The sequence below is a fragment of the Barbus barbus genome (assembly GCF_936440315.1).
Source record: "Barbus barbus genome assembly, chromosome: 24".
In the NCBI taxonomy this organism is placed as follows: domain Eukaryota; kingdom Metazoa; phylum Chordata; class Actinopteri; order Cypriniformes; family Cyprinidae; genus Barbus; species Barbus barbus.
The window spans coordinates 28,852,101-28,873,872 of record NC_136752.1 but is presented as its reverse complement, the minus strand read 5'-3'; the positions used below and the strand labels follow the sequence as shown (position 1 = coordinate 28,873,872).

At 37.2% G+C, this 21,772-nt stretch overlaps 1 protein-coding gene across 2 annotated transcripts; it reads right to left on the bottom strand.

Moving 5' to 3' along the window:
- Positions 1-2,598: 2,598 nt before the first annotated feature.
- LOC306844096 (GDP-L-fucose synthase-like) lies at positions 2,599-18,608 on the bottom strand. 2 transcript variants are annotated; one of them, XM_079376009.1, is made up of 10 exons: positions 18,452-18,608; positions 13,146-13,294; positions 12,548-12,662; positions 9,026-9,154; positions 7,286-7,359; positions 5,258-5,391; positions 5,047-5,178; positions 4,861-4,940; positions 3,337-3,436; positions 2,599-3,209 (listed from the first exon to the last, which is right to left on the bottom strand). In XM_079376009.1, exons 2-10 carry the CDS (start codon positions 13,292-13,294, stop codon positions 3,154-3,156), a joined length of 969 nt encoding a protein of 322 aa, XP_079232135.1. In that variant the 5' UTR covers positions 18,452-18,608; the 3' UTR covers positions 2,599-3,153. The 2 variants fall into 2 exon arrangements, with proteins under 2 accessions (XP_079232135.1, XP_079232134.1); XM_079376008.1 differs by lacking the exon at positions 18,452-18,608 and adding an exon at positions 15,348-15,469.
- Between the last annotated feature and the right edge of the window lie 3,164 nt (positions 18,609-21,772).

Genomic DNA, 21,772 nt, shown 5'->3' with positions numbered 1-21,772 from the left:
TTGATTGCTGCACACTTTTTTTCTGACCAGTGACTGATTTGTAGTTTGTACCACCAAAAGATTCACTGACTTTTCACATTTTTTCGTATTTCCCATTCATTTCCTATGTCGGTCATTTTTGACCGCGAAGAAGTCAAGTGTGACAATTTTTTTTTTTTACCCTTTAACATATCCAGATCATGTCCATGATTTTTTTGTGTGTTCATGTTGCTAATGTGACAAAAGTCACCAAGTGTCATCTCATTCTGATGAAGCTAAGATTTTTAAAATTTCAAAATATAAAATTCTTTGGTCAAAAATGACCGAAGAGGGCCAGAGGGTATTGAGCCAGAGGGTAAGTTTTTCATCACAAAACAAAAGAACTCAATGGCTCTCAGCTCATTCATTCTTGTTCTTATTCAAAGGTGTGAAACAACCCGAGCGTTTGGCGGAGAAACCCACCCGAGAGCGTTGTGACACTTCATAACACATGGTAAAACAAAAAAGAATCATATCCTGATCACAAAAGGGTCTCTGCCATAAACAGGAGGTCAGAGCTACCAGTTTAACACCTGGGGTCATAAATCCTCAATTTTGACATAAAGTCCCTCATATTTTCTGATAAATGATTTGCTTTTAGTAAGATGTTTGACATATATAATTATATATTTTGTTTATTATGATATTTTTTAAATGAAGAGAATAATGTGTTAAATGTTGAATACTTGTTTAAAATGAATGATCAATGTTTTGCTTTGCTTTAGTAACATGTTTGTTCCTTAATAATATAAAAATAAGTCTCTTTTTAGCTTGAAATGTTTATTTTATACAGTATGTTACATATATAATCGCTGAAGCACTGAAGAAGTTTTGACATTTGTGTTTTTCGGTATCTTAAATTTATATTAATGGTTAAAGTCTGATTATAGTGTATTCGGTACAAACGGAGTTATAATAATATGTTAGCATAATGGATATACATGCTTGTGATTTATGATGAAATTTCTTGAGTTTTCATAATTAAGATAGCTTACAATCAATATTTTATAAAAATTAAAAATGGATGTATAGGCAGACATTCTTGTGTAATGGGAGTACAGTTTGTACAGTAAAAAGAATAAAAAATCATTGTCTATGAAGTGTCCCCACAAACCAAATGAACATTTAAAAGAGGAGAGTAAAGGCCATTGCACACTGCCTCCGAAATTTTCGTCCGTCAAAAAAAAAATGCGGATCGGGTTCGATTTTTTGCGTTTTTCGCATCCGTATAAAGCATTTTGAGATGCTTTGAGAAGGTGTTTTGACAATTCAGAGCCACCGTACAAGCGAAAGCCAAAATCCAAAATAGTGTCAGACAAGTTAATACACTTCGTCTTGCAGTGGTGATATAGGTGATATAGAGAGCGCGCCTTGGAACGCAACCGGACACCACGCGCGCCGCAGATGGGGAGAGGCGCGCCACACAGATGTTCCTATGAGGAAGTTTCAAAACGCTCCATAAAATCTTCAAAAACATTACTTGTTTCTCAACGGCTCTGTTCTCACCCAAGCTTACGCTATGCCTACGGCATCCACTGGAACGCCACGCTCTCGTGAACGCATGTAGACAGTTATTACGGTTTATAAAGTTTTAAATATGGATATGTTTCTTACACAAACATATAGATTCACTTCATAAGGCCCTCATTAACCCCCCGGTGCCGTGTGGAGCACTTTTTATGATGGATTTATGCACTTAATTGCAGTTTCAAAAACCTCGATCTCCAGGACATTTTTAAATATAACTCTGATTGTATTCATCTGAAAGAAGAAAGTCATGCACAACTTTTTGGGTGAACCATCCCTTTAAGAATACAGAATATAGAAAATACTGAATTTTTACCCTTTAAAAAACTTCAATTACTTCAAAACGTCTTACTTTCAATAAATGTTCAGCACAGATTCAACAAAATGTTATTATACCCAAAACAGAAGCAATGGGAAATGACTACTTTACAATAAATGATTACATTGTATGATAAATTCAATTATTTATTCTCATGAAGGTTCAAAACACACCTTAAAAATCCTTTGAGTTGAAAATTATTTGTAAAGTTTATTTTAGACCGTCCTGCTTTTTCTTGATTTATATTTGTATATCACACTTATCTTCATGACTTTGTTTTGAGTAAACTACAATATAAACTTATGCTGGAAATGAAACAAAAATCAAATTTTCTAAATCTGAAAGCTGAATAAATAATCTTTCCATTGATGTATGGTTTGTTATGAGAGGACTATATTTGTCTGAGATGCAACTATTTGAAAATCTGGAATCTGAGGGAGCAAAAAAATCTAAATATTGAGAAAATCTCCTTTAAAGTTGTTCAAATGAAGTTCTTAGCAATGCATATTACTAATCAAAAATTATGTTTTTATATATTTATGGTAAGAAATTTATATCTTCATGGGACATGATCTTCACTTAATATCCTAATGATTTTTGGCATCAAAGAAAAATCTATAGATTTGAACCATACAATGTATTTTTGGCTATTGCTACAAATATACCCCAGAGACTTAAGACTGGTTTTGTATCCAGGGTCACAAATAGAAAAAGCACATTAAACATCATTATTTGAAATAGGAGTGTATTGTAAAAAAACGTACAGTAGCTACATCATTAGAAAATAAACCCAGAAATTACCCTGATTGATACTCCAGCAAAAACAGCAGAAAATGTACACCACCAGTCACAGTACAGAGCACAAATAAAATGCTTAAAGGAAAAAAAATATAGTTTTCAACCCTGTTCACATCTGTGTGATGCTTTTATTACGCTTAAAGAAAACTGAGGTGTACCAAAAATGATCTCAAAAACGTGATTTCAAAACAATGTTTCCTATGTCACAAACATGTAACCAACCTCGTCAACGCTTTTGCGGTGTTGCGTAATGTAGCCAGTCATAGATATATCTGTTGATTTCTTGAATTTCTCTGGTGTTTAAGATGGTCAGAATGATGGAATTAGTGACTACACATTAAGAAAAAGTTGATCTTTAGTGGCAGTGTCCAAGGATTTTATCTTCCTAATAATTATCAAGGGTTATTGGAAGTGTCTGATCAGTCATGTTTTTTTTTCCCCAGCATTGAACAGTGTTCAAACTCTCCACAGCCAATCAGATGTGAAGATCTTCATTTACGGGCGGTGTCATAATTGGCCGCAAACCAATCACACGTCTCCTTGATGGCTGAAAAAAAGAAAAGTCTCAAAATAAAATTCTTGTTTTGGGTCCCTACTTTTTACTATTGAAACATTGAAAACATTTACTACTATTTAAAACATGGCATAAATGCTGAATAGTTTGTGTTGATAACCTTTTTTGAACGGCGTGAACTTGAAGTCTGGCAGGTATTTGCGTAGTTTGGCATTACTGGCAGTTTTCTTGATCTGTCCGTCTGATTTACTAGAGTCATACTGAGAGAGAGCTTAGTTAAGGTTCATCTGTAAGTCTGTGTGAACAAATGCTTTGAGGTTTAGTTCATTCGTGGACTATTATGGTGCTTTTTGAAGCTCAACAGCTAACTGATCCACTCAAGACTGAAAAAGTCTTTCATTTTTTTATTTTATAAATTGCATTGTGCAAAAAGTGCAAAGTGCATGTGAATTAAAAACAGATGTTTTTCAGCACATTTCTATCTTCAGTGCTCACTTAAACAACATTCACAGATGATCGGCTATTATTGACAATATGGCCCATCTGTATGATTTTTCATCTGTATGGACGCACATCAGCGTGTGATTACTGACTGCAATCAGTGTGAATGTCTGCCAGTCAAGGTATGTACTTGAGTATGTACTACATACAAAGCAAATTCTTTTTTTTTTCATTTTATTACTCAAATAATTCTTATTGTATTTTTTAGTGCTCAAATAAATCACTTATATGATGTCTAAAATTCTGTCTATTATTTTACAATTGAAAAACTATGCAGGAGTATGTATAATGACTAAAATAGTTTGTGGAATTCTTCAATACATTTGGTGGTTATTTTTTTTCCTCAAGCTGGTGGAGGGACTAGAAATATTCTCAGAAAAGTGAGTGATTGACAGAAGGCGTGACTATGTAGAACTGCTGTGTGTGATATGAACTCACTGTCAGAGAGAGAGGAAGCGTAGTGTAGCTGGAATTGTTTTACTAATCCTGTATCGTTTTATGTTGAAAAGAATTGAGGTTTGCCACTGATTTATACCTCTGCCTAGAACGCAACTGAAAGCTTCTTCAAGCGCCTCCATATTTTAAAAACCACAGAAAATGAGGGAATATTTACGTATATTTTTACAGCTGGTCTGTTCGCACGGGATTAGTATTACCTGAGGTCATTTCTCCAGACCTTTTACAGAAGGTAAAAGTCGCCGTAATCTTTACTGATATTGTCTGTAATGATAACTGAGATGGTGCATTCGGATGGGACTAAAATAACTGAGAAGCTCTGTTAATAATTACTTTACCCCACCTCTCCATGTAAAACTAATCCCATCCGAATAGGGCTTTTACGTGATGAGAAATTGAAGATGTATCATCCTGTCTCCTAATGGCACTTGTGTGTTCAATCATAATTGTGCGTAATGCACGTGTTCACATGCACTTTTTGCACTATGCAATTTATAAAATTAAAAAAAAACATGTTTTTGTAGACTTTTTCGGTCTTGAGTGGATTAGTGTGCGGTAGCCACCCTCCTGTCTATTTTCAAGTATCCTAAAAAATTCAGTTTGGAGCGCTACAATTTTCTCAAGTTTTAGAATGTCTCAAGAAAGAAATTCTACTTTCTTGCACAGAAGACTCTTATCATCTTATCATAAAAATAAGTGCAGACACTGTTTGTGTGTGTAAGGATACAATCACTTCTCCTTCGAACCCAAACGCTTCAACCACTGCGTCCACAGCATCCTTTATAGTCAACTCATCCTCCTCCCCGACTAGACAGAAAGAAACAAAGAAAATGAGAATATAATATTTAATCAACCAATGAGCTCCGAGTCTCCACAAGCTCTGATGAAACAGACTCAAACACAGCTGGAGTACCTGACAGAATGATGGGCTCCACCTCGTCGTACTCCCTCAGAACCCACAGAAACAGACGAGCCAGATCCAGAGAATAGATGAACTGGCGCAGAGCGCGACCTGAACCCCAGACCTGCAGAGGTTTACCTTCCTCTACAACACAAACACCCATCATTTACCCCGTGAACATGTGAGACGCTCTGAATGTGATTGAGAGTTAAACGTGTCTCACTCTTCGCCAGGTACGTCTTGTGGATCAACCCTGGCATCACGTGACCGTCCTCAATGTTGTAGTTGTCATGGGGTCCAAACATGTTGGTGGGGATGACGGCTGTGTATTTCAAACCGTATTGCTGAAATAACGCCCTAATAGACAAACACACACAAGACAAGGTAAACAAATTTATATCGTATATTTTTATGGTTTAATTATTAGCTTTTTATCAACTCACAAACCCACTGCAGTTCTTACATTAAGCCCAGGAAACCCTTGTGTAATCATTTTTAATGCATTTTATGATGTTGATAACATCATATATCAATATGGTATGTTAAAGTGTTAGTTCAGCCAAAAATGAAAATTCTGTCATTAATTACTCGCCCTCATGTCGTTCCAAACCCGTAAGACCTTCATTCATCTTCTGAACACAAATTAAGATATTTACGAAGCAACAAGAATACTTTTTGTGTGCAAAGAAAACAATAATAACAATTTATTCAACAAATAAATTCTTCTTCAGGCATTTTGGAGAGTACCGCAGAATGTAATCGATGTAATGAGCGTGGTTTATATTCATTGTATGAAACGGATGAAAAATGACAGGCCTGTACTGCAGTTCTATGGATGTTATGCCCTCCAGGGAAGTTATTATGAATGTGAAACTATGAATTGTTAAACAAACAATAAACTTAACGCCACTTGTCTTATTAAATATTTACATGCTTTTTATAAATAACAGAAACTGTATGTGCTGTGCTCAAAAACTGAATACTAAAAACCCCATTATTTTGGCTGAAAGAGGAAAAAGGCCAAAAATGTGAGCCAAAAATATATGCCTAAATTCAAAATAAAAATGTGACTTTACTTGGAAATGTGACTTGTTAAGCATCGTACGTAACAGACAGCCTTGCGTCATATTGCTAAAACTAGAATTATTATTTCTGGAGACTAAACGATACAAGTACATGTAAGCTGCGTTTTGGTTTGTAGCTTCATCAAACATTAGTAAACCATAGTAGATCACATAGATTTATTTAGAGCAAGTGTACTTTATTCAAACGAGCCCAAACATAACACCTTGTGTAAATCCTGAGATAATCCTCATAGAGTTGCATTTTTTGCTATTGCTAAACAGGACATCCAGGATCCGATTGCATGATGTTGCAATGTTTTCCAATACAATTTGAGAAGTTCAACCAATAGAAACTGTATTTCAGGTATTTAACAAAATAAGGGACGATGAGTAAAGACCAAATCAGTGACTGTTTTACAGCGTGAGCACACTTGGATTGGATTGATCTCTCAGATTGACAGCTCTTGCATTTACCATACGCCATACAAATGAAGCGTACAACTGGAAGATCAGCACTCATCCACCAGGACAATACTCTTAAACACTATTAAATACAATGTGTTAATATACAGCTACATCAGGCAGAACTTCTAGACACTTACTAGATAATATCCTGATTAAACCTGCCAGACCCAACTACAAAAAAACAAGTTCAAGATACACTGATTCCAGTTAAATGTGTTTAATGTTTGCATAGTCTAATAAAAGTCAATAAACTTGCTACTGAGGGACATTTATTTTAGTATAAAATGTGATTTTGTATTGACTAGCAAGTTCATTATATTTAGTACTGAACTGAAGACTGAATAGAGTAAATTACATTGTATCACTCGAAACTTGGCAACTTGACTCTTAGTCACCGAGCAGGTAACCATTAACAAAGCTTATTGACCATTTAAAACATTACCATCCAACATAATGGCAGTTAGGCTTTCTAAGTAGTGCAAATCAATATTTACATAGTTACAAGGCTATTTAAACAGGCTATTTCTAATGTGAAACCTAGAAACATGAATAACCAGTGTACGGTCTGGCACCAACAGCCCAGATATCAAACTACACCCATGCAGACAAAAACATGATGACAGGATGTTCTTTTGAAATGTAATCCGCACATGTTTTCATGAGAATCAGCCCAAAAACAGCTCATAACCAGTGAACTATGACCCTAAGAGAGCAGAACTGACCTGTTGTGGATGTCAATCATGCGTTTGGCGTAGGCATAACCGTAATTAGAGTCATGGGGGGCACCGTTCTGCATCTGACACACAGAAAGAGAAAAACACAAAGGTATTTTTACACAATTCATACAAACAGAACCCAAATTATACATCCACTTGATTCAATTTCTCACATCATGCTTTTTAAAACGCTATTAGGTCCAGTTTTGTAAATGACAATTCTTCACTCTCTCTGCTGTTTAGGGATGACTGTATCTATCTGACTTCCACATAACCTCACTGTAATGGGCAGCGTTGGGAGTAACGCGTTACAAACGTAATGCATTACAGTAACGTATTACTTTTTGCTGTAACGCAGTAGTGTAAGGCAAGTAATATTTTACTCCGTACATGTTCAGTAACACTTGCGTTACAACACACTTTTACCCCCAATTTTTTGTATTATTATTTTTTTTTTATTTAAAGTCGGGCTCAGACGTTTTTATGTCCCTAGGCCTGGGCTTCGTGCAAATATTCACATCATAGTTCAGACGCGGGCCGGTCTTCGGGCCTGTTTTAGGCTTCTCCTTATCTTTATATTTTAGACATCCATCAGTTATTGATGAAAAAAAATTGTCGCGCTGGTGGAAACAACAGCTGAAGAGTTCTGCTTCAAATACATGCAATAAAGCTTGCAGCCCCAGCAAAAGTAATTACCATGAATGTGTCCGGGGGGGGGGGGGAATAGTAAGGATACGCCATCTCCTCGTTAGACGCGCCTTTAGAGAGAAGTGCATCTTCACGGATAACGATTGTATTAGATAGTTTTTGTTTTTATTTATTTTGTATTAAGTAACTAACGCTCCTGTTCAAGATAAAAGCACGATGTTTTGTTGATATTGTGAGTGCACACAAATAAAAGTAGACCCTTTACAGTTACGAATTATGTATTACTCTTACCTTTATGAGCAAAAATGATGGCTTAAGTTGTTTCCATTGAAAAAAAATTGTAATTGATTGCGCTGGTGCCTCCATGTCCTGCGCTTTAGCTTCCAATCTCTGCACAAACTACTGATGCAGCGCACATTTATCTAGGTTTAAACATTGTTATATGCTTGAACTGTTTTATTATATCTATAGATTTTATTTTAGGCAAGTCATGATGATTTGAGAAGGCTAAATTGATAAAGCATAAGCTATGATCAGCCTGCCGGTCACTTAATGAACAAAAAATGCTCCAAACGTTTTTTCTAAATGAGCTTAATAAAAAGTCTGAATGAAATATAAACACTACAGTACATTTTGTCATTTTAGTATGTTTAGTTCTACTTCTGTAGATATTTAGGTGAAAGTAACTCAAAAGTAATACAGGAGTCATGTAACACATTATAATTCTGACACAGTAATATTGTAAGGTAAGGCATTACTTTTAAATAACAGTAACACGTAATCTGTAATGTATTACAGTTTGGAAGTAACTTGCACAACACTGGTAATGGGGCAGGACAGGACAAGTTTGTGAACAGCAAACAAGTATTATTTTCATGTTAATGTAGGTGTTAATGCATCCTAATGTTTCTAAATATATGTCAAAGTTTCTGACATTTTTACAGCTGAGTTTCCATTAAATTAAAGAAATCTGAGATGAATGAATGGATTTCAAAAGATCAAGGAACACGACTCATGGTCTGAGAAATTTAAGGGGACAGTAAACACATACTGCCTCGAACATCTGCCATTTAGTGTGTGTGTGTGTGTGTGCTTTACCATGGTCTCATCTATAGGGTAGGTGGTTTTATCTGGAAAAACACACGTAGACAGACAGGAAACAACCTTCACCACCCCGAACTCCTGAGACATGTTCAGCACATTATCATTGATGTGCACATTATTCCTCTGAAAACAAGAAGTCCATACAATCAATATACAGTGCAATCATTTAACACTGATATTTACAACCTTGTTACTTAATGTTAATAATTACCAAAAATAAAGAGTTGGAAAGCAATTTATTTCAAGAAATACAGACATGTTGTAGCAACACCAATTTAACCTCGGAAGAAAAAAGCAGACTAGCCGAATTGCAGAACAAGTTAGATCAACATTATCTTGACAAAACACAGGGAGCCTTCGTGAGATCGCGAGCAAGGTGGATTGAGTCAGGCGAAAAGAATTCCTCTTATTTTTTCAATCTAGAAAAAAGCCGACAACAAAAAAATTGTATCTCTAGTCTCTTTGTAAATGGTGAGGTAAGGAAAGATTCTAAAATCATAGAAAATGAAATCTACATGTTTTATTCTAAATTATATTCTTCTCAGTTCTCGGAAGTAGAATGTAATGATCTCTTTCAAAATCTTTGTCCACTAATCCCCCAGATTGATTTATCTTTTAAAAAGATCTGTGACTCTGAACTTAGAATTGATGAACTAGATGCAGTTCTTAAGAATATGGCTTCAAATAAATCCCCGGGATCAGATGGTCTCACAGTTCATTTTTACAAATATTTTTGGGATGATTTGAGAATTATATTATTTGAAGCGCTAAAAGAATGTATGGTTAAGAAAGAATTGATGACTAGCATGAAACAGGGTGTAATTACTCTGATTCCAAAGACGGGGAAAGATAAACGACAATTTAAGACCGATTACGCTATTAAATACAGATTATAAAGTATTCTCAGGATCCATTGCATCTAGACTTAAAAAAGGGATTGCAGACATAATAAGTGAGACACAGTCAGGCTTTATAAAAGGAAGAGTCATTCATAATAACATCAGACTTGTTATGGATTTATTAGACTATACAGATTTAATTGATGATGATGGTTTTATACTCTTCCTTGATTTTTATAAGGCCTTTGATTCTGTTGAGCATGAGTTTATTCTAAAAACACTTCACTATTTTGGTTTTGGGGACAAATTCAAAGATATTATACACATGCTCTATTCTGATATAAATAGTTCTGTGTCTTTGGGACATGGGACCTGTAAAAGATTTAATATTGGTAGAGGAATTAGGCAAGGATGTGGATGCTCTCCCCTGTTGTTTATAATGGTGGCTTAATCTTAATTAAGAATAGTATGATAGAAGGTCTGAATTTGATGGGCAAACAAATAATTATAAGTCAGTTGGCTGACGATACAACTTTGTTCCTTAAAAATGAGTTCCAAATTCCCATAGCATTACAAGCTGTCAATATTTTCTCAAAAGCCTCCGGTCTTCAGTTAAATTTAAATAAATGTGAATTATTGCCTTTAAAAGACCAATTTAGGCAATCATTATATAACATAAAGGTTAAAAAAGAAGTTAAATACTTGGGTATTGTGGTGACTAAAGACAAAACGCTCTCTGAAAAACGAAACATAAAAGATAATGTTGATAACTGCAAATCCTTTTTAAATAGATGGCTTCAAAGAGATCTTTCCATTTTTGGAAGAATATTGTTAACTAAAATGGACAGTTTGTCTAGATTAATATATCCAGCTTACTCCCTTCCAATAACACCCCAAACAGTTAAAACTATCAACAAAATAAATTTTGATTTCATATGGCGGAATAAATGCCATTATATAGCCAAGCAGGATTTAATTAGATCTTACGAGAATGGAGGTGGGAATGCAATAGATTTTGACTGTATGAATGGTATGTTGAAAATTAGATGGTTAAAAAACTATATTCAAAATCAAAATTCATTGTGGTCTTATATTCCCAATTGGATTTTTATTTTTATTTTTTATTTTTTTTATTAATTAATTAAATTTTATATACCCTTTTATTTAATCATACTATGACCGACAAGACCAGGGGACAGAGAAAACAAGAGAGAGAAAAAAAAAAATAAAAAATAATAATAATAATAATAAAAAATTATAATTATAATTATAATGATAATAATAAAAATAATAATAATAAAAAAAAAAAAAAAAAAAAAGGAATTAGAAAACAAAACAAAAAAAAAACAACAACAAAAAAAATTGTGGATAAAGTCAACAGAGAAGGGGGAGAGAGAGAGAGGAAAAAAGAGAGAATGGGGGATAGAGAGAGAGAGGAAAAAAAAAAAAAAAAAAAAAAAAACGTTCCCAATCCCAATTGGATTTTTGAGAAAGTAGGTGGCATTAATTTTCTTCTAAAATGTGATTTTGAGTTTAAGAAGCTTCCTATAAAACTATCAGATTTCCACCAACAGGTCCTTCTGTATTGGAAACTAATATTCAAGCATAACTTCACACCACACAATACGCCAATTTGGAATAATAGGTATATATTGGTAAATAGAAAATCTCTTTTTATTTCAGAATGGTTCTCTAAAGGTGTCTGGGCTATTTCCCACTTCATGAATGGGGAAGGAAATGTTTTACAACATGGGGAATTCTGTGAAAAATTCCAAATTAGTTGTTCCCAAAAGAAGTAGATTGTTAAAGCTCTCCCAGTATCACTTGTAGCTATGATTAAGCAAGATATAATGTATTCAAAAGTCACTCCTACCTTAAGACAACTTTACATTAATGGTATTAATTTTTTGAATTACAAATGTAACAACAAATTTATAAGAAACAGTCTACTTAACTGCCAGACAAGCTCTCACAAAAGAGATTATATTCTCAAAGACTTTGGAAAGGAGATGATAAAAAAGATTAGATGTAAATACTTAAAATTCCCAGTCCCACCAAAAATGAAAGAAATGCAATTTAAAATTATAAACAGGATTTATCCAACTAATGATTTCTTAGAACAGAGATTTAAAATGGATGTAGGAAACTGTAGCTTCTGTGAAGATGAACCCGAAGATTTGGATCACCTTTTTTGTTTGTGTAAAGGTTTTGGCAGGACCTTCAACAATTGTTCATCTCCAAAGGAATTCAGATGATGAATCTAACAATTAATGATATAAAATTTGGTATTTTTCGCAATGATCACAATGATTTTGGTATTAACAATGTCATTTTGTTAAGTAAATATTTCATACATAAATGTCGATTTTTCAAGATAAATCCTAACTTTACGCAGTGGAGGAATGAGTTGAAACTTTTCTATAACTCTTTATTATTGATTAATAACAAGAATGCAGTGAAACTGGGTTCTTTTATAAACAATCTTATTGAATAATTGCCCTTTTGATTCATTTTCTTTTGAATGTGTAAATGCCATTTTTGCCATTTGTAATATGCTCCCTGTTCTTTTAGTATTTGTTTTCTAAGATGTGCACAGGTTGAAGTAAGACTTTTACATTGTACCTGATTTGTTTGTATTTGCTTTGTCAATAAAAAAAAAAAAAATGTTAATAATTACCCAGAAGTCCAGGTTCTGTCTCATGTTTCTATAGAGTCCTCCCACCATGGCGGCCAAATGAATGACGTGTGTCGGACGATGTCTCTCGAAGGCTGCTCTCGTCTCTTCAGCGCTCCTAAAGCAAGCATGTGAAAATATATTTATCATGCACACAAATGAAAACACTTAAGTTGGAGCTAAATTCCAGCTCTGCCCCTTCTGGACATTCATTAACCACTTCATGAGGTGAAGTGTTTGAATACTACTAGTCAAGTAAGAACATTTATGATGAGTGAAAAAATCTTGTGAAGCACTGCAAATAATCAAATGATGGATGAATATAAAACTAGTTATATAAAGATGTTGGTTTTGTATATAGAAACAACATATTTTACATTCATTGCAAAATATTAATATTTACACATTTAAAATTGAGAGCATAGGGTGACTGACTCTACAGTGGGCGGAGCTCTTTTGGCGTGATTTGCTTGCGATTCTCTCATTGGTGGAAAGTTCTTATTGATTGCTTACATTATATATAAAGTGCATGTTATACAATATGTGTTATGGAATATTATAATGATTGTGTTATGTGTGTGACATGATAAATGTTTCTTACACGAGATTGGCATCTTTGGATGACAGGAATATCCATGTTTCTCCTTCTCTCCCTCCGCCCTCCTCTTTCACCACCCGCTCTATGGCTCGCCCCACCAGCCCACTGCCGCCCGTCACCAACACACGCATCCGCCCGACTGACCTGTCCATCTGACAGACAGAGAGAGAGAGAGATGGGGTTTGATGAACACTTCAGGGGTTAAAATACATGTGAAAACAGGAACTACTATAATAACCAAGTATTTGTCGAAACAGGGCCTCCTTTCTGACACGACGTATATGATCGATAGTGCCAACCTCCTCAAATTTCAAAATCAAAGCAAAAACTAACAGTCTAATATGTCAAAACTATACAAGCAATCAAATAAGCAAATTACACGAAATGGTGCCAAATAAATGGGAGAGGCTCTCCAATCGGTGAAAGAGTGCATACAACGATTGTGGAATACTTTAAAAACAACATTCCTCAGCGTCAACTTGCAAAGGCTTTGCAAATCCCACAGTGTCAACACTAGGACAGAGACGCTGACAGGTAGAATTAATTCACACACGGAATCGCTCTCACTAATGCATTCATTCATATGAGTGTAATCTTTACCCAAAGACAAATTAACTGATAAAAATGAGCTGTTATAGAAGCAATAGCCATGTGGGCCGCGCTGTGTCAAATGCCATGGCTGTACACAAGGTGTTTGAGTCTCAGCTCCAGGTTCATTCCTATCTGTTCATTATTGGCGTTATCAGCGACTTCGATCACATAAAAGCCGACTTTAGAAAAACATAAATTGATAGAGACAGCTGTCACTTCAAGTCCCAATCACGGATCCAGTATTCAGATACAAATGATTAACTAAGCAGCTTATTAAAGTAAGAAGTTATTTTACAACAGCTAATGGGTTGTTAAAGAACAAAATGTTGCTGTTCTAAAAATAACTGTTTCATGTGGATTATTGCTTTTATAAAACGGTTACTACATGGACAGGGAAATAAACAGAGCAACAAAATGTCAAATTTATTGACAGCTAAAAAAATCAATAAAAAAAAAGGTCCATTATCGATAAAAAGGTAAACGGTCGTGATGAACATGAGTGAAAAATACACTGGACAGATTCCTATTGAAATTCTTGTTTTTCAAAAACAACACTAAAAACAAGTTTGATTGTTCATGCTTTTTTTAACAAAAAAGGTCCGAGAAAGGTTCTCATTTTCTTGAAGGACTGCATGTAACTCCTGAGACTTGAGACTCGTCAGACCAGATGATAAAAACAGCTCAGTTGTCTCTCTCTACATGTTTTAACATTTTAAAAACAGCACAGAATTGCAAAAAGCAACTAAACTGTACAACAAACCCATCCACGTAGGAAAATGACAAAAAGGATTTGACTAAACAAGGATTAGGTCGTAAAATTAGGATATCCCTTGTCAAAAAATCCTATTGGAATTTCAGTTTATCCTTTAGGATCTTATTGGATTCTTAGACTTTGTTGTTTTATTTAATGGGATTAAAATGTTTCCTGTAGGATCTTTTATTGATTATCTAATTGGACATTCCGATTGATTTTAATGGAAATGTACTTTGTCCTGTAAGATCTTATTTGAATACTTTTTTAAGAGTAACAAAGTTTGTACTTATAATCCTCTATAGCCTATATGAACATACAGAAATATAACTGAAATTCATAATATTACTGTAAGGCAAAGATAATAAATATGACATTTCATAATGTTCGAATAAGTTCAAATGTATTGCATGTGAGTAGGAATTCATGGAAACACAAACAACTCTAGCACTCTCTATTCTAGAATTAGAATATTTTATTTATCTTTTTATTAAAAAAAAAATAATAATCACACACACTTGACCCTCTATCAATTACATATTTATTTTCTCACTTCTAGTTTTTCTTGAAAAACCAACACTAGCTTTCTTTTTTCTATTCTATCTACTTGTTTCTTAAAAAAAAAAAAAAATTGTTTTCTTTAAGCAAAAAAAAACACGTCGACATTTAGTCATTTTTATAAACACACCTGAGAAAAAACCCCATTACTGGTGTGCATCCTGAGACAAAACAAAGGAACTGATATATTTAAGATCAGTCAGTGCAAGTTTCTTAGTCTGGGACTATAAGCCTTGTCTGTGAAACCGCGGCTTCAAGTGTGAATGGACTCTTATTCACATGACATGCTCAATCTTATCTGTTACCTCTCAAAAAGTAGCCTTTTGTTTCAGTTGCTTATAGGTGAAATATCCACTTCGTCCTGCTTCTCTGTGTTCTTGAGTCTCTCGATACCGTCTGTTTTACTGACTGAGAAACTGCATCAGGTGAATTATCCAGAGAGTGGGGGAATGAATGTGAATGCAGGGGCGTAGCCATCATTTCAAAAGTGTGTGTGTGTGTGTGTGTGGGGAATGGCTAGTGTTATACCTGTTTGTTTTTCAGTTAACCCTTGTCTATTTGACAGGTTTTATTTTTAATCATACCTTTTTGCTTAATATGCTTTATGATTATAAAACAGAAGGAAAGAGAGAAAAAAGAAAAAGAAAGAAATACAACAGCTTGTCACTGGGACAGTACCCTTAAAAGGACATCTTTGTACCTTATTTACCCCAAAAAGTTTCATAGTTGTACATTACGGTATAGTGGGTATGCAAAGTATTCAGACCCCCTTAAATATTTCACTATTTGTTATATTGCAGCCATTTGCTAAAATCATTTAAGTTCATTTTTTTCCTCATTAATGTGCACACAGCACCCCATATTGACAGAAAAACACAGAATTGTTGACATTTTTGCAGATTTATTAAAAAAGAAAAACTGAAATATCACATGGTCCTAAGTATTCAGACCCTTTGCTGTGACACTCATATATTTAACTCAGGTGCTGTCCATTTCTTCGGATCATCCTTGAGATGGTTCTACACCTTCATTTGAGTCCAGCTGTGTTTGATTATACTGACTGGACTTGATTAGGAAAGCTACACACCTGTCTATATAAGACCTTACAGCTCACAGTGCATGTCAGAGCAAATGAGAATCATGAGGTCAAAGGAACTGCCTGAAGAGCTCAGAGACAGAATTGTGGCAAGGCACAGATCTGGCCAAGGTTACAAAAAAAATTCTGCTGCACTTAAGGTTCCTAAGAGCACAGTGGCCTCCATAATCCTTAAATGGATGACGTTTGGGACGACCAGAACCCTTCTTAGAGCTGGCCGTCCGGCCAAACTGAGCTATTCACATACTCCTTTATTCTGTTCTGTTCTATTATACATTAGTCTGATTAGTCTGTTAAAATAAATATCTTATCATAGACAATGCTGTAAATAATGAAGCCTCACTGAAACTTTCTGCCTCATTCACTCTCTACAGCAAATAAAGCAGTGTTTGAAACATGTACAAACAGGGAATAGTGACATACAGAAGAAAATAACTAATTAAGTGCACTGCTGGACAATAACCAATCATTTGTATCCTAAATTATTTTTTAACACTTTAGAATGGGGAACACATATTCACTATTAACTATGACTTTTGCCTCAATAAACTCTTCATTCACTGCTTATTAATAGCTTGTAAGGTAGTCGTTATTAGGATTATGGGATGCAGAATATGATCATGAAGAATACAGAATTAATATCTGCTTAAGTGCTAATAAACATCCAATATGCAAACTAATAATTACCTACTGTAGTTAAAAATGAAGTTGTAAAATGATACTAATGTTATTTTTCTTTTGAACTGATACTAATGTTATTTTTCATTTGACTAATTATGTTTTCTATGATTGGTCCATATATAATCCTACAAACGATTGTGTATTAATAGATTTTATACAATATAAAACCAGCCAGGTGTTAAAAGCCACTCTATCAGTTCTTCTCACCTGTGAAGTGTGTTTTTCTTGTGTCTCGTCCTGATTCTGTCCTAACAAACCTAGGCTGACTCTTTCTTGTTCATTCTTGACGACACATAAACACGTCAAATTAGTGCGATAATGACAGAGCAGCCCTAAATGAAGATCGGTCCTGTATCAGATCGTCTTGAAGGGTTCTGATAACATACATACGTGTTAAAATAAAAGATGTTACAAAAGAGTTACAAAAAAATACACTGAAAATAAATGCATGTTTTTTATCCATATAATGAACATCCAAACTGGCTAATTATTCAACAAGAGCAATAAGCAGAGTCACTCAACATTGTGCAACACATGTTGAAAGCATACTTGGTGCAGTAATACTGATTTAACGAGGGCACAGGTGTGTGTTTTAACACCGGCACCGACCCGGAATATCCATTTTACTATGCACTTTTCATGATCATCCAGCATGTCACCCTCGCTCATCTATGTTTCTTTATCTCCCTTACATGTTAATAACAGTCATTACCAGGATATAACAACATGCTCCTGACGCGCTCTAGCGCCCCCTGGGGACACGCGCAACTCCCTCTGAAACCCCCTGGTGATTTTCCATTCAAAACAAAACCATGGAAATACCATATTTGTTTTGGAAACGTATCATGGTGATCCTGTAGTTCCACAGTACTGCTTATATTTGCATTATTGTAAAATAGTACCATTTTTCTAAAGGTTTGTGATCCGAGTAAAAGCAGCTCTTTCTCTTCCTCTCTCTGGCTCACAGTGAAAACAGACCGCTGAACAGGTAAAGCAAGTTTAACAGCTGACCCTAGAAGTCAACACGAGAACATCCCTGATGAGGTCTCAACTTCAGCATTTATGCAAAACAAAAAACAAGTAATACCGTGCGTGATTTATAGCCTATATATTCCTTATAATTAGGCTATTTATTTGCATATCAATTAACGCACAAGTAGCGCAGATTATAAAGGGATATTGCCTTACCCAAAAATTCAAATTAAGAAATTTCTTCTTTTTTTCACCACAAAAGGAGATTTTCAAGCTTTTTTTTAATTATTATTTTTAAAATCTCAAATTGATCACAGAATGCGACACGTGCCGTCTGGGGGTACATGATAGGGTTTGGTGAAAATTTAGTGTATAATCTAAAGAAAATCCTGACCTTCGCTTTATTGAGACTCTATTCGAGCCAAAGTTCAGTCCGAGCCGTCCAGGTAAAGATTAATAAAAACACGTGAAATATACAACGCCTAGAAATCCAGTACAACCAATTAACTTGTTATAAAAATCAACCAATTAACTTGTTATAAATCTTAAAGAACAAGATAAAAGATTTTATGCAAACAACGGAAACCGGTAGGGTCCTAAAGTGTCACAGATGAATAGTTTTAGATCTGTTATTATTTGAAAAAAAACCCAGTAAGTTACCTGCTCTCCTGTGCGTGGACTCTGGCTCCTACCTATTGCTTCTTCTCGCTCTGCGAGTTCTTCTGGAAATAGGGAGTGGCCTACTTTTCTTTCAGGATTACAATGCTCTCAGTTGACCAGCTTATGGACAGACACACACACACACACACACACACACACCTACATTTCGGGTATATTTGCATACATTTACCTGAAGGGGAAAAAGGAAGGAACATCCGGGCAATATTTCACCACTAAATTAGAAAAAAAAAGTACCACAGTAATTAAAATTAAAATTAAATTTAGCACATATTTGAATCAAAATTAAGTTCAGTACAACAAATATTACCATTATTATTTCGTTTATTCTTCATTTTTGCTCTCTGGAAAGAGAATACATGTTTTTTCCTGTAGATTTTGGAAATTTGCCTTCGTTATGAAGCTGAATATGATGAGCGAACAGTCTTCTTGACCATAAAACATTTCTGTGTGATTCGAGAAACCATAAATATTCCCAAACTCCTTCATATAGAAAAGCATTGTTTCGAATACAAGCGCATTATTAAACTTATTATTATTATTATTATTAATACTTATTATTATACATATCTTTAGAAAATAAACCAAGAACAAACTCTGACTGACAGATCAGTAAAACAGAAAATGTTCAACACCAACAGAGTTCAAATAAAATCAGGTATGTGTTCATTCAGATAATCCATAATATGTTGTGACTATTCTATCATAATGTTTTATGAACGCAATTCTCTCTAATGTTGTTGTCATTTTCAAAGCGTGGCCAACTACCAATATATAAAATGATAACGGAGTGATCTTATTTTATTAAAACACGCCTCTATAATAACATAAAAAAGTCTTAGGGGAGAATTTAGGGGATAAACGGTACGTTGGATCTTGCCAGATTTATTTTCATATAAAAACATAATTTCAATGAAATCCAATGTATCACCAAGCACATAACATGAATCACTTGATCCACATGAAAAGCGAAATTTCACTTCTCTCAGCAGTCGTCTCTTGCTAAGTAAGCGGTTCTAAAGTTCTGGTTAAGAAACAAAGCTTAAAATATAGGCCCTAGCCCAGCCCGTGTTCGAGACGCTCAGGCCCTAGCCCGGCCCGTGTCCGAGACGCTCAGGCCCTAGCTCAGGCCCTAGCCCGGCCCGTGTCCGAGACGCTCAGGCCCTAGCCCGGCCCGTGTCCGAGACGCTCAGGCCCTAGCCCGGCCCGTGTCCGAGACGCTCAGGCCCTACCCTAGCCCGGCCCGTGTCCGAGACGCTCAGGCCCTACCCTAGCCCGGCCCGTGTCCGAGACGCTCAGGCCCTACCCTAGCCCAGCCCGTGTCCGAGACGCTCAGGCCCTATCCCGGCCCGTGTCCGAGATGCTCAGGCCCTACCCTAGCCCGGCCCGTGTCCGAGACGCTCAGGCCCTACCCTAGCCCAGCCCGTGTCCGAGACGCTCAGGCCCTATCCCGGCACGTGTCCGAGACGCTGAGGCCCTACCCTAGCCCAGCCCGTGTCCGAGACGCTCAGGCCCTAGCCCGGCCCGTGTTCGAGACGCTCAGGCCCTAGCCCGGCCCGTGTCCGAGACGCTCAGGCCCTACCCTAGCCCAGCCCGTGTCCGAGACGCTCAGGCTCTAGCCCGGCCCGTGTCCGAGACGCTCAGGCCCTAGCCCGGCCCGTGTCCGAGACGCTCAGGCCCTACCCTAGCCCAGCCCGTGTCCGAGACGCTCAGGCCCTAGCCCGGCCCGTGTCCGAGACGCTCAGGCCCTACCCTAGCCCAGCCCGTGTCCGAGACGCTCAGGCCCTAGCCCGTGTCCGAGACGCTCAGGCCCTAGCCCGGCCCGTGTCTGAGACGCTCAGGCCCTACCCTAGCCCGGCCCGTGTCCGAGACGCTCAGTCCCTAGCCCGTGTCCGAGACGCTCAGGCCCTAGCCCGGCCCGTGTCCGAGACGCTCAGGCCCTACCCTAGCCCGGCCCGTGTCCGAGACGCTCAGGCCCTAGCCCAGCCTGTGTCCGAGACGCTAAGGCCCTAGCCCAGCCCGTGTCTGAGACGCTCAGTCCCTAGCCCAGCCCGTGTCCGAGACGCTCAGTCCCTAGCCCAGCCCGTGTTCGAGACGCTCAGGCCCTAGCCCAGCCCGTGTCCGAGACGCTCAGGCCCTAGCCCAGCCCGTGTCCGAGACGCTCAGGCCCTACCCTAGCCCGGCCCGTGTCCGAGACACTCAGGCCCTAGCCCAGCCCGTGTCCGAGACGCTCAGGCCCTAGCCCAGCCCGTGTCCAAGACGCTCAGTCCCTAGCCCAGCCCGTGTCCGAGACGCTCAGTCCCTAGCCCAGCCCATGTCCGAGACGCTCAGGCCCTAGCCCAGCCCGTGTTCGAGACGCTCAGGCCCTAGCCCAGCCCGTGTCCGAGACGCTCAGGCCCTAGCCCAGCCCGTGTCCGAGACGCTCAGGCCCTACCCTAGCCCGGCCCGTGTCCGAGACGCTCAGGCCATACCCTAGCCCGGCCCGTGTCCGAGACACTCAGGCCCTAGCCCGGCCCGTGTCCAACAGCTTATCAGAATTACCGGCCCCAGTCTGACCCGACCCCGTCTTTTTTCCCCTTCTCCCAAAACAGCTTATACTGTTTCAGCTATTAAAATACTTTAGTTTTGTGTGAAATGGCAAAGTAATTGTATGTCGTTTCGTTATTTTATTACATTATTTTAGAAAAACGTTTAGAGCATTATTTTATTTGTTAAATGTACGTTTTTAGTTTTTTAAGGTAACGACCAATCGGCCAGCGGCAGACAGTGAGTTGATCATAGTCTATGTTTCATATATTTAGCCTAAGTCCACAATGTTAGTTTAAAGGCTTAACCTAGGTTAATGTGCACTGATGCATATCCAGTGGTTTGTGTGGAGAGTGGAAGCTGAAGCGCGCTTTACAGGACATGGACGCGCCAGAGCGATCACTTGCATTGGAAACATTTCAAATACTCTGTCATTTCATTTTATATTTTTGCTCATAAAGGTAAGAGTAATAGGCTTCATTGTTCGGAACTTTAAAGGGCCTACTTTTATTTGTGTGCACTGAAAATATCAACAAAGCATGCAATAAAGACATTAAATAAAGGGGAAAAAATCAGTTTCGGTTTTGAGCAGGAGCGCTTCTGAAAAACTCTAAAGGCGCATCCATGAGGAGACGGCAAGTCAGGATCATCATCTAAAGCAGGGGTTTTCAACCTTTTGCAAGCTGCCCCCCCCCCAAAGCTGGTTCATTGCAGTTGGGTTCCCAGTGCCCCCCCCCCCCACATCCCTAACACCACCTTGCATAGATAGATGGATAG

Bases quoted from the DNA above. Each gene is read 5' to 3' on its own strand.
- LOC306844096 (XM_079376009.1), bottom strand. From the start codon at position 13,294: ATGGACAGGTCAGTCGGGCGGATGCGTGTGTTGGTGACGGGCGGCAGT. The intron at 7,360-9,025 runs GTAAAGCACACA...TCTGTGTGTCAG, and splicing joins ACCCTATAGATGAGACCATG to ATGCAGAACGGTGCCCCCCA. The intron at 5,392-7,285 runs GTCAGTTCTGCT...TTTGTCTATTAG, and splicing joins ATGATTGACATCCACAACAG to GGCGTTATTTCAGCAATACG.